Source organism: Falco biarmicus, chromosome 4, assembly GCF_023638135.1.
Source record: "Falco biarmicus isolate bFalBia1 chromosome 4, bFalBia1.pri, whole genome shotgun sequence".
NCBI lineage: Eukaryota > Metazoa > Chordata > Aves > Falconiformes > Falconidae > Falco > Falco biarmicus.
The window spans coordinates 51,932,712-51,946,493 of record NC_079291.1 but is presented as its reverse complement, the minus strand read 5'-3'; the positions used below and the strand labels follow the sequence as shown (position 1 = coordinate 51,946,493).

At 37.1% G+C, this 13,782-nt stretch overlaps 1 protein-coding gene across 1 annotated transcript in view; it reads right to left on the bottom strand.

Annotated features, from left to right (window-relative positions):
* Nucleotides 1–13,782, bottom strand: part of PTPRN2 (protein tyrosine phosphatase receptor type N2) — a 663,537-nt gene that overhangs the window by 408,542 nt on the left and 241,213 nt on the right. The window contains exon 6 of the mRNA XM_056337581.1: nucleotides 228–702. Within this exon, the coding sequence (XP_056193556.1) occupies nucleotides 228–702 (475 nt within the window). The remainder of the gene's footprint in view (nucleotides 1–227; nucleotides 703–13,782) is intronic.

Here is a 13,782-nt window from a genome sequence, read left to right as displayed (position 1 = left end):
TTTCTGCATGCATATGGAAGGTGGGTTGAAGAATGTGGGTAGATGTTTGCAGAGAAAGTAGTTAGGATGATGAACATTTTTACTGTATTATGGCAGATATAAATATGCCAATAGTAGGAGATATATCAGAATGTCTACTTTTTTTTCCCCCCGTTTTTTTTGCAAAAATACTCAGTGAATACAAGGAAAACTTCCAATAAGTTAAAATAAGTAAATATCAGCTTTACCATCCACTACACTCAGAGGGTCCTTTGGATCATCTTGGGAAGCGGATTTATGATTCAGCATCTCAGGGGTCGGCCCCAGCACTCCAGATGCAGGTCTTGGCTTGAACAGTTTCTTCAGTTTAAAATCTTCTGCTTTTCCTTTGGCAAAAGTTCCATCAAAAGGACTGACTTGCGAAGAGTAGAATCTATCAGCATATATGTGAGGCCCCTTAGTCCTGCTGTGAGAGCTTTTATCATTGTTTTGTGCTGACAAGTTCTGAGTGATGTACGTATGCAGTGCAGCCATCAGAGATTTTTGGTCAAGCGCCGTTTCTGACTCTGGCGAGAATTTATCTGGCTGAGGCTGGCTGAAGGACCTCCCATGGAGATTTTCAGCATGCTGTTGATGGGATATTGATGTATGGGCCAAAGGAGATGATCTTTCTTTGGGTTTTTGCATCATGTAGTACCTGATAGGATCATTATAGATGTAGCTCTAGAGAGTAAAAGGGTGAAAAAAGGACTGGGTCATCATTGCTTTGTAATGATTATTGTTACACAAGGATCACAGACATAATCCTTAGTGTTTTACCGACCAGGAAAACAATAATTAGAATCTGTAATGCATATGTAGGTAGCAAACCTCAAACCGGTAAGTTTGCTTTAAAGAGGCACTATCGCTTAGGTACAAATTTTGTAAACCAGATTATTAAATTATCAAAAAGCAAAAGAAAGAGATCAGAGAGAGAATGATGCAACTTCAACTTGATATTAATTATCTATGCACTATCTGCATTCAGTCAGACACAGGGAAGTTAGTAAAGCCACTTTCCCTTTGGTTTTTACTAGACTTGAGAGAGTAACTTGTTTTGTTAGGTTACTTACCAAAACCTAGCAAGTCAAATAAACAATGTCATTTTTTAAAGAACACCAAGGAAGCAAAAAAAAATATTTTGTATATATTAAATACTTTGTTCTATTTTAAAGGAAATAGTTTTGCTTTTTCCCTAAATTAAACCTCTAACCAAAATGCCCTCTGACAGTATAAAGAAAAATAAAAGCAGCCTTTAAAATGGGTTTCCATTTGGGTTTTGATTTTGTTTTGGTTTAGTTTTTTTCAGGTAAAATAACTCAGCAAACTAAGCAAGAATGTAAAAAATGTTTTAATCAAGCTAAAACCATGTTTTCATTGAAAAAGAGCTGGGTAAAAAGTGGAAAGGTGGGCTGGCACTAGAGTTTTCTATTTTCAGTTTCAGATTTTCAAGGATGCACCAGATGGGAATCTAGAACTGCAAGACAACATCCATAGCTTTCATTGATTTTTTTTCTTTTTGTTGATGACAAAATTTAGATTTGAGGACAAATTTTAAATTGCCTTTAAGTCCTTTAATCCTTTACCTCAGTATATGAAACAATAGACTCATTAATTAGTATTACATTTACTATAATTTAATTGTAGAGACATTTTTGGTTTTTGGTTTTAACAAACCAGTTCCACCCTCCTAAACAATTTCAAAAAACATTTTCCTTCATTCTCTGCTAAATACAAATATAAACCAAGACGTTTACTTATATTCAGAATGATTCCAATTAGATTCTTTGTTTCTAAATCCTTCAGGACACTTTGCTAAGTTGCATCCCATACTGTATGTATGTTGAAGAATGAGTCCTGCTTCTCAGCTGTGGTTTCTTGGTTAAACTGTCAAACAAACTACATTACAATGTGGGAAACTTAGGGCAGGGATTATTTCAACTCTCACTGCTATAAATTATAATGGAACACTAGTGTCCCTGTGCACTGATAGCATAATGGTTTAGGACAGAAAGAGCTGCAAAATACATAAAGCACAGAGACTATATACCCCAGAGGAGAGCAATTAGTAGAATTAGGCCAGAAAAATCATTATTTATATATTTTCTACTGAAATTTGTAAAGGCAAAATAAGTAAGGCTGATAAACTATTCCAGAAATGAATAAAAAACTTTAGATTTTATCCTGTTCTTTTTTTATAGACAATAATTTTGCTCTCCTTCTGAACAATTTTATTTCTTCTGATAAGTCAGTTGATTTTATAATATATATTCATAACCCTTGCTTTCCAAGAGGGTCATCCTCCCCTGAGAAATTATTGAAGAGGTTCATTCCATGATTCCATATGATGATTTGTAGACTTATGGCTTATGCAACTTTATTACAGAAAAAAATGCACTTTGGCTTCTTTGGTTTGTGATCCACCAGTGCAAGGCTTTTGACTTCTGCAGGTGGTCTTTAACATAGAAACATGTTTTGTTAATGTCAAGAAATTGGGCTAGAGTAAGACAGTGTCAAAGAATACAGAGCTAGAGATCAAGCCGCTTTTTGTATGAAATATTTTGATGTCCCCTGGGAACTGTATCAAACAACAGCAATATAACTGGTTTGGTGCACCAGCTGCAGGGTGTGCACTGCTCTGATCAACACCAAGAGGGGAGCCAGTTGTAAAAATACAAGTTCAACACTGTTTACATACTTAATAGCAAATCCTAGATGTGAAAACTACTAGTTGTATGTTTTTATTTCTTAATTTCAACAGATCTTTGCATGGGGTAATTAATTCTTTAATGACACTTAGATTCCTAGAAGGAACTGCAGAGGCTGATGCAAAGCAGTCCCAGACACACCAAGTAGTTTATAGAGAATTCACGTAAACTGCTGTCTGTCTATCCAGCCCCTGTACTCTCAACCTTGCCACCTTTTGGATGACCTTCTGGGGACAAGGGAAGGAAGAACAGGGAGTTGGGAAAGGGAGTAACATGACTGGGGGGAAAGGACATTCCCCATTCAGCCATGGAAACACATTGTCAGCTCAATCCAGTTTATGTGACTATACCACGATTTCGATTTCTGTCCCATATCCAGCTGCCTCTTTAGCCTTTGAAGCTTTACTAATAAATCAAGTCTTCGGGGGAGCAAAACTGCTAGACATCAAGCCACGTGTGAAAGATTAGGTTCAGGAGATGTGGGCTGGCTTTTGATGAGATATTTAACAAGTCCAAATACCCTTTAACATTAACAGATCTGTGATTTCCTGCTCCTGCAGACAACAGGCATCAAGAAAGAAAACACAACAAAACCACCAGGTGATTGTTCACAAATTGGATATAAGTAAGTGCCAGTCCTGAGCTCAGAGCTGCACCTCTATCAAGAAGGGGCAGCCTCTCAGCAGCTTGACAGGTCACACTTTGGGCAGTAAGGGATGAAATATTAAAAGTTCTAATTAAAGTATAGCACCAACAGCTCAGCTGTCTGCACAGTACACTCAGATACCAGCCCATCTGATGTAGCTTAGTCTGACTTAATTAAAGGGATCTCACAGCTGCATGGCAATCCTCAACTTGGAGGAGAAAAAAACCCTACCTTGCCACCCCCATCTCAAACAAAACACAGCACCTGAAGTACATGTGCCAAATGAAATATGCAAGGTGAAACCCAAGTAAAATTGCAGTACAGATAAACATAACACTAGATTATGGGTTTGTCTAAGTGCCATGGGAAAAAACATCTATTTTTTACAGAAAAAGATATGAGAAAGATCTGTTATATGTAGTTTGGAATCCAGTGATGATTTAAATCTTAAGTTACTAGTAACAATTGTAGAGCAATGTGATAATCTTATTTGCAGTGGTTTTGCAATCAAACCTCCTGAGCATGGACATTGCTAGTTTGACTTACTTCAAAGTTAAATGGCATAATCCATGGTCAGTGAAAAGAATCTGCAAATTTCCTTGTTGGTGCCTTTGGAGAAGCTGCTAACATTACGGAGAAGCAGAAGGAAACAGGGAGTAAGGAAATTTTAAAGAGAAAATGATTAAACTGGTTTAATATAAAGAACTGCCAACAATAATAAAAGAAAAAAAAAAGACAAACATTTAATGCAATATGTAGAACTAACAAAGAATACCATAGCTACCTTATAGATTATTTATACTGAATAGGGTTAGAATACAAGTCCCTATTACTATCAGGAACTTTTTTCTTTTTTTAAAAAAATAGGTAAGATACTGCTCAATTATCTCATGTCACTGATACAACACCTTTTAAAAAATGCTCCAAATTGCTTAAAAAATCAGTTAAAAAAATCTTATTTCTCCATCTGCACAGGATTTTCCTCTTCTTCACCACCTTTCAAATAAGCTATCTCAATAATTCACACATTATCAAAAAAGCCCACACACTAACCTTTCTGAAGTTGAAATTGTTAGGGCAATGTCTTGTATGGTTTAGGTGTGTAAGTAACTGACATTTTCTGCATGAAAGTTCACAGAAGGGCACAATAAATTACACTGTGCAGATGCACTGTGCAATAGTCTACGGACTACACATTTTCTTTTTTTCTTTTTTTTTTTTTTTAAATATATTAAAAAGGGGACTGGATTAGATGCATGCAACCCAAGGCACAGGTAAATGCTGTTCAATTTATCCACAAAGGGGTAGATTGATGTAAATGTTTCACCCAAGTGCAGAAAGAATGGAATTAAATTTATGACAAAATAGTTACTTTCTTGAGGATACATTTGTTAAATCTTGAAGTCATATAAAGCTAACAAAAAATCCCTTAGGAATGCAAAAAGGAGAAATCTTCCTCCCACAATTTTATTTAGCTTTTTCTGTTTGATGCATTTTCACAGATTAATTTATGTTTGCTACCACCTAAATTTGGTTGGGTCATGATTACACCTACAATACTTCATTTGTTGTTCTTATTTGAGATAGGGGCAGTATGCTTACTGAAATTAGAAAATAAAATCACAACAAAGACTGGAACCAGGCTCTCCCTCAACAATGGTGTGATAACATAAAAGTTTCCAAAGGCTACCAAAAATGAAATCATCTCATACTTTAACTCACTGTGAGGAGTGAAAGAAGCGTAACTTTTTCTACCAGAAGCAGTCTGGATATTTTGTGACACTCAGGCACTTGCCTCATATAAACTCCTGATGTGGGAAACACATGCACTCATGTGAACATGTAACTTAACAGGAGCACAAGTGGCACTGCCTGACTGCAAGATCGAAGTCTGGGCTGTGAATTTGTACACCTCGATTTACCTTTACTTGGAGAGAAATCCAGCCAGCACTGAAACCTGAGGGCCCAGAAGTCCCTGGGATGGAGCTGTGTCCTTTGGGTACCACAACTAAAGTAGCCAGGCCTGTGCTAAAAAAGTTTCAATTCTTTCAGCTGGTGAGCTGCTGCTTTCATACAGTGCTGCACTGTCAGGAGGATATCTTAGCAGGTTTACAGCTAGGTTCTAGCTCACTGAAAGAGGGGAAGTCCTAAAAGCCACTGCGTGCTGTAGACATGATGTTACACACTCTGCACCAAATTCAGTGTTACGTTTGTCTGAAAATAATAGGTAAAGGCAAAGAAAGATTCAATTTTTTGAGCAATAGTGGAGCAAAAACCTTCTCTACCAGCCTTTTTTTACTATGTATAATGACATTATACCATGGCAAGAAAACACTGCATAAACCCCAAGAACCTGGAAGACTAAGTAAGAATCCAGAAACTGAAAAAGAGGTCAAACCAGTGTCTCCTGCAGTGATGAGATAGCATCAGGCCATGGTCTTTTGACAGATTCATAGGCTTAAAGCAACAGGCACCATCACAGTCATCTCATCTGACCTACTATTTCAACTAATAATTTTCTGTAACTATCTCCTATTTTCTTTCTGAGAATTACAACAGCTTTGAAACCATTTAAGAACTACATCAGAGAAGTAAAAATGGCAAAGTTTGTTAATTAACACCCCGTAGTTTGCAATGTCAAAAGCTTGATCAAGCAAAAGGGGTCCTCAGAGTCTCCTTTGATCAAAACTAGTGATGACTTTGCTTCCTAATGTGAAATTGCAGTGTTAACAGGATTTTCTGGAGTCTGACTGTATACCATCCAATAATCTACACCGCTGTAATTTCAGTTGACAGAGATTTGATTGTGAGCAGCATATTCTACTCCTCTTAAAAAAAAAAAATCATCCAAAACTGGATGAAAAAAGAGAGAGGATAAATACATTGGCTTCTTTCATGTATGTTACTATTTAAGAAATTCACTTTTAAGTCCAAATGTTCCCAGCCATTCTTGATCTCTTTTGGGATGATCTTACCTGCATGCCTACCCTTCAACCTTCTCCAACAGACTCTCTTGCATGAATAATTTTTATCTTTAGTCACCATTTCTTGTGTTGCTGAGGAACTCACTACCTTTAGTTCTCATAACTAACTGCTGGTTGTTCTCTCTGTTTCTGACAAATCTCCATCCTATGGGCTAAACCAGAGTTCCCTTGGGCATAGAAGTGCTGGATGGTCTCTCTGACATTCATCATCAGCTCATCAAACAAAAAATGTTAGTTTTACACATTGGGTTATGCAATAACCTGGTTTGTCTTTACATATAAAGGGTGAAATGTGTGGAGAAAAAAATGACAGGTGAATGAACCCCAATAACCTGATCAATGCCAAGAGGCCCCTGCCCCAGCTCCTCCCTGGGCCACCACAGTAAGCCATCAGCCATGATGTCCAGGACTCTTGTCTGGATCACCCTGCGGATTGAAGGAGTTACTGCCTACAGGGTTGTGGGACTCCTTACAGGATGCCAGGAAAAACATCTTGTCATTGTACAAAGCATATAATAGGATGTTTAGAGAAAGGACCAGAAATCAGGGCGGGTTGGGGAACAGCTGTGGTGTAACAGCAGGAAAAGGCAGTAAAAGGGAACCAGTAACATGTAAGCAGGTTGGCTAGTACACAAGTCTGACCATACGTTGTCTCTGATCACCACAGTCTATCCCATCTTCTCAATAAACTCTATTTCTAACTATTCTTCTGGGTGAGAAGCTCTATTATGTGTGCATGTCTGTATGGTGGTCTGAGTGCCAATATCCAGAGTCAGACCATGGGTCCCATGGTGCCTATTGGCAGTACCTGCTCCACTTGGCTACTGGTTAGACATGGGGACACAGACTATCAGGCTACCACGTTCAGAAGCTCTTTAACATTACCAGTAGGAACCAAAAAGTCACAGTCAGCCCCCAGTGAAAGGTAGAAATTGTGCAGCATGGCAATCAGTGCCGATAGATATACCAGGGTGTACCAGCTTCCCTTGTTTAAGAACAGTTTGCTCATATGTCAGTTAAGTCTGTTACTTAAGGCTTCAGTGAATGATGTTTAAACACATTTTCTGTAGGCATATGCTGGTATATTGAGCTATCTCACTATCTAAAGATGATTTACATAGAAACATGAAGATCTTCATCTGCCAAGAGTTGAGCACATTAGCACCATTTCAATATACTTATAATTCTAACATATGAATCTAGAGAACACTTTTACCCAAAGAAATGCAAACGATTAGAGATCTTCAGGATCCACACCTACAACACTGTTTTACAACTCCATTGAAAGCAACCAACCATTTGCTGGACAACGGCTTCAGGTAAGGTGAGGTTTTTTCCCCTCATTAAAAAAAAAATATAATTGTTGTTGCACTGTCCTGAAATGTATACACCAGCACAGTCACACAGAGGTTAGATAAAATAAGTTTAAATTTTTGTGAACTCTACCCTCTCATTTGATGAGTATGATCTAAAAATAAATACGGAATATACGCTAAAATTTGTACCAGCTCCATTGTCTTCTATTTACTGAGCTCAGTGTACCAAAGAACAGTGAGTAAATATTTGCAAGACAAATAGCAAACTTGCAGGAGAAATGACAGAAGCAAACCCTCTAAACACATGGTATTTTGGAAGACACATGGTATTTTGCAAAAAAAAAAGAGCTGATTTTGAAGGGGTGGGGAGGGATCTAAAAAAAAAGCAAAGCTTATTGTTCAGTCTGTATTTGAGGTTTTAAAACAATCTATGTTTCATCTGGGAATTACCAGCAATTAATTAACTGCCCTTTTAAATAAGCCTCCAGACTTGACACACATCATTTATAATATAATTTCTACAGTACATGTATCTTCAAATCAGTGTTAAAATAATTAATCTTTAGAAGACAGCTGTGCAATAAGGGAAATTATGATTTCTATGTTAGATGTGGAAATTCTGTCACAACTGATAGGTGGTAGGTAAAGGTAGGTGTCAGGTCTAAGACTTGAAAAGCATGATATTGGCACTAGAATCTTCACTTACCAAATTATTAATTAAAAAATTAAATCACAGTTCACATTAGATCACCAGACTGTGTATTTATGCCACAACTATAATTTTACTAGGCTTTGTAGCCATGAGTCTGCTAGATCTTCAAACGTAGAGGTACTAGTCCTCCCAGAAAAAAATTGCTATCTACACCAGATTCATGCAGGATGGCCAGCAAGACAGATTTTACAATGTCTTATTTTATATATATGTATTAGAATAGATGATTCACAACTTGGAAATTCCTTTTTTCACTCCACTGATCATAAAGAGTTTAGTTTCACTCACACCAATACAAAAAACTGTATTTGGTCAAATGAGTTCTACTCTGGTAATTACAGAGTTTTCTTTGTTTGCTGGGTTTGGGGTTTTTTTTTCTTTGTTTTTGTGTTGTTGGTTTTTTTTAAAGGACTGTCATGTTTTCATTTTACTGAAAAGAACAATGGAGAGGAGAATGATCCAAAAGACAAAATACTTTTCTGGGATTTGAGGCTTAACTTTTAGTGTACACTGTACCAAAAAATTATGCACTACCTCAGAAAAGCTATACAATCTGTCTATGTCAGAGTATTAGTTCTTCCGTACTCTGTAATGGCATAAGGTAAATAAATATATCAAAACTTGTGAGACATTCAGATACTATTCTAATGGTCATTGTACAGATATGCCAATAGATGGACAATTCTGTAGTTTCAGGGAGACTCCTTTATCAATTATTCCTGATATTTGTATGGAAGTGTTTATGCATAGGGTTAATTATATTTTTCTTATGTATACATAATTCCACATAAATGAAATATGAACTTAACATTTATATAAGCAGAGTTTAAATGTATACTTTACAGAAAGTTTTTTGACTTTTCAGCAGTCAGCCTTCAAATCAATTTCTGATGAACTTCATTCAGTACTGTATTTTAATCAGTGTTAGCTAAATAAAGGTCCTGCTTTTTTGCATCAAAGCTCCAGATTAAAATGAGCAATGACTGCGTAATTTCTTACTAGTTAATCACAGTAATTATTATTTGCAGATAAGTTCAGAGTACATCTTTGAGCACCTGTGCACTCAGATTTTCTAAAATAAATAATAATCCTTTTTAAAAATTACCACATATCCTAATTCTTTCAGGAGATCAATTACAAAGCATAAAACAATTGATTTTCAACCCAGCAAAGATATGAGTCATCTTCCCTGAATGTGAAGGAGGAAAACAGGTGGAAGGTTCCCTCTTGCAGTAAGGACTAAAATATAAGCTTTACCAAATGCTTTGTCTAACCTTTGTACCCTTCTAGATTCCAGCAAACTGACTCTGCCACAACAGTTTTTGTTTGCACCTTGTTCCCTTTCAGCGCCATTGTACTGCTGGTCTAACAGCCAGCCATACCTCTCTGTCGCTAACCAGTCACTTCATGCGGTTCCCCTTCATGAAATCTATGAAGAGCTTTACCTTTATTAATTACTTCTTTGATGTAAGCGTTCTGTTTTTTCCCAGACTCGTTGGTTTAAAATTTATAATATCTCAGACTTGGAGATTTCTGCAATCACAATATTTATACATAAAGTATACCTTGAAATGAACGTAAGTAATTAAAAACCAAAGAAACAGAAACAGCAGAAAATAGATGAAACTCCCTGAGGACTCGGAGGCAATTTTCTCTTCCTCCCTATACTACATATAAGGGCCTGAATGGCACATGAGCCTAAGGAAGACCTTAGCAGCAGGTAGGACCATGTCTGAAGACCTCAGAGGCTAACTCAGGAGGAAGGTATATAGAGCAGTTACACGAATCTTCTAGCCCTAAAACCTAAACCATAAAAGACCCCTGCAACAAGAAATGCAGCACTAGCACAAGTACAGCAGGCAACTTCCTTATTCCTACAGCCTGTCCAGAAGGTTTCCTGGAGGAGCCAAAGGAGCATCCAACCCCAGAGTGGAGCTGGGAGACCAGAAGTGTGACTGGGCACTGGTCATGCAGTGTGGTGGACACGATTGCTGTGTGCTATAGCCCCTGTGTCTGAAATGAGCCCAGCACAGCGCTGTTAACCAAAGCAGTGCACTTTTGCCGGCATGAGGCATTAAAAAATTCACAAGTCAGGCTACCAGAAGGCAAGAGATTATGTTAAACTGATAGCTAGTTCAAGGAAAAAACAAACAGTTCCAGGTGACAGGGTTTTTTGTTTGGTTTGGGGTTTTTTTTTTTCCTTCTGATTTTGAGACTTCTAAGTACATTTGTATCACATTTCAAATCTTCTCTTTCTGTGATGGCTAAAAAATTATTCTTGGTCAGATGAAGGCAGCATAATTGAAATCTCCTGTAACTATTCAACTGCAGGCATTTGGACTTTTTTTAAAAAATATAAGATCATTCTTCACTGCCTTGTCTAACAGCTGGTGATGGTAGACAAAAGGAGTATTTGCTGCCATACTGATCACTTTTGCTGCCTCTCTTTTTTGCTTTGTTTAGCAGCCACTGTGGACATAGCTATTTTTCCCTTTTTCCATCTCCTTTATTTAAAGATTTCCTCCAGGCTTCCCACATGCCCCTGCTATGCAAACACACAGAGCTCACCAGCAGGGCTACCATCAGCAGCAAAGCAAGCAAGCTCTCCTTTTACAGCTGACTAGCTTTAGCAATACCATTTGCATGCTATCCCTTCAAACCCAACAAAACCCTGCTTCTCAGTTTCTGTACGAATGTCAATAGTACAGTATTTTTTTCAGGGGGTTGGGTTTGGGTATTTTTCTATGAGAGGAGTTTTTCCTAACCAGAGGGTAGAAGAGCAGGGGAATTCCCACATGATTTGAAGCCTCTGCATTTCTTGCCTCAGTAGATAAGATAAACCAAGCTATCTCATTATGTGTTTGTGCCTGGCTATATGTCATTTCCCATACTAAGTCCAGGTTTGGCAGAAAGGAATCAAAAAGACTGATAATGCAGCATTTTGTGAATGGTAAAACCTTCATTAAGCCCAAGTGGAGGGGAAAAACACCAAACAAAAACCCACTAGCTAATGCTTAAGTAACAAATGCCCCCAAGTGCCCATTTTCTGAACAACTCTTTTCAGCTTAACTAAAGTGAAATGCTCTTTACAGCTGTAATCCTCGGGAAACAGACCCACCAAATCTTCTGATTTACTGCTATTTATCCACTGGCAGAGTCATTATCAACTGGCTAGATTACAGCCTGCCGTAGATACCGTCTAAATACCGAGAAAAATTTTTAAGTTGGTGGTGAACTTCAAGTGCTTCAAAAATCACTCAGAGAAGCTCTTGCAATAAATGGTAGGCATTATAGGAATTTTGATCCATCACATGATTTAAGTTAATTAGTGTTATTTCTGCCACTGTTGTATCAAGCCTCAAGCTGATAGTTCTTTGAACAAAGGAAATAGGAAAAAGTTACTTGTTTTAGGTTTTGCTGTGTCTTATTTTACAGCTTTATGTATAACTGTATGTATTCTGTCTACTTGTTAATGTTGAAGCTCTGTAATTTTATTCCAATAATACATGTGGAAGATAGTACCAAAACTAAAGACCAAAAGTTTGTAAAACACTTTGATTAATAATATTCATGTTCAGATACTAAATAACACTTTTGGAGTATAACAAATATTTTTAAATCTTTGCCTTTATTCTTCCTTTGTTTTATTCTTGGCCAGAGTCCTCTGATGACTGTTTTGGAATAAATCAGAATCCACTCAGGAAGCCTGCCTAGAAGCACTAAATTTCTGCAAGATTCAGCTGTGCTTCATAGCAAGTAAGGTATCAAAGCCAACAGTGTTACATCTCCTGCTCCCCAATAACAAAAATGAAGTGACAGAGATAAACATATACTTGAAAGAAAATTATTTTTAAGAAGGACAAAGGCTCTAAAGCTGCAATTTTAGGTTTAAGTAGGGTAAAGTACCTCTATCCTACCCTTATTTTTAATCAGCAAAGTGCAAGAAAGTTAAAAAGATAAGATCTTGCTTCAGTTATTTAATGTAGGGTCATAACTAATCTAAACACAAACAAAGGTACTAAGATTTTTTGAAGCATGCAATTAAAGTGCCAAAGAGCCATTTTCAATTTCAAGTGATATGACCATATCAAATGCAGCTCTTACACTTACTTTCCTTCCTACTCTTTTCAAACTGTTAAATTTAATATTTTTTTTCTGCTTTCTGGAGTAGCAAAAATCCTGTTTTCTCTTTTGTTTAAATATTATTTCATTAATGATCCAATGAATCAAGGCACAAATACAGTGGCCGTCTTCTTTCTTTTTAAAGAACAGCAGTTGCATTTGATTTGCAGAGGACAGAGAAATGTCTCCAGGATTATTTAAAATTCATGACTGAGTGCTAATTTTTAAAATAATTTTCATTTGTAAATATATATTTTTTATATTACAGGTAACACATCTGATTCAGTGTCTGTTGTTTTAAAACGCTTTTCAGTAAACAGAAGTGTACAGTTTGCTCCTATACATGCTTCATTTCCAGATTTTCTCCTCTTTATCCCACTCCCCCAGGCTTCAGAGTACCCATCTCCATGGCAACACTCGATAAGGTTGGTGGGTGGTGTTATCACAGCAGGCTTCCCCACAGAAGGTCTCAACCATATGGATTATTTATGAACTTGCATGACAGCACCAGACCCACTGAAATACTTCTTGAGCAAGTTTTCTTGTCTCTGAAAGCCAGTGATTCAAAGCCGGGCATCCTCACTGCAGTCAGCGCCCATGAATAGAGAGTGCAGAAAAAGTACCATGAAAGCGGTCACTCATCCATCCCAAAAGCTGCCTTGCCACTGCCTATAGGTTCCTTACCCCTGATGAACACCTAATGACACACGCCATAAATCATAAGCTCTATATATGCCAATCAGTGAAATGGGAAACCTGCAGCTTCTGACAAGGATAGTAACATTTCAAGTTATGCCATCACTATATAGTTGATACAACTGATACTGTTGTTGGGAACTGGTGTTGCAGATACACTGCAGTAGTTCTGTGTCTCTGAGTTAGCGCCTAGAAAAAAAAAGTTTGGCTTTAACACTATGTTTTCTTTACCTGATTTTTTCCTAAAACTTCAGTATGTTTTTTAGCTAAGGTGGTTGCATTTGCACTTTATTCATGCAAACAGCACATACAATTTCTTTTTAAAGGATTGCTATAATAACAGCTTATTTCTTTAAATTAATAGAGTATTTTGGCTAAACACAATTTTCGAGCAAAAGATACAGGCCTGTAACGGTCTGTCATAAGCAACCCCTCCACCCAATCAGTTTTATAAATTTATCAAGCTCCATCTTCGAGCAAGACAGATTTTCTCTAGGAAAGAAAAAAAAGTGTTTTAGTTCTCAAACAGGCATTTGTGTGTTTTTTTAAAAAATAGCCAATACTCAAGATTTAATGGTTG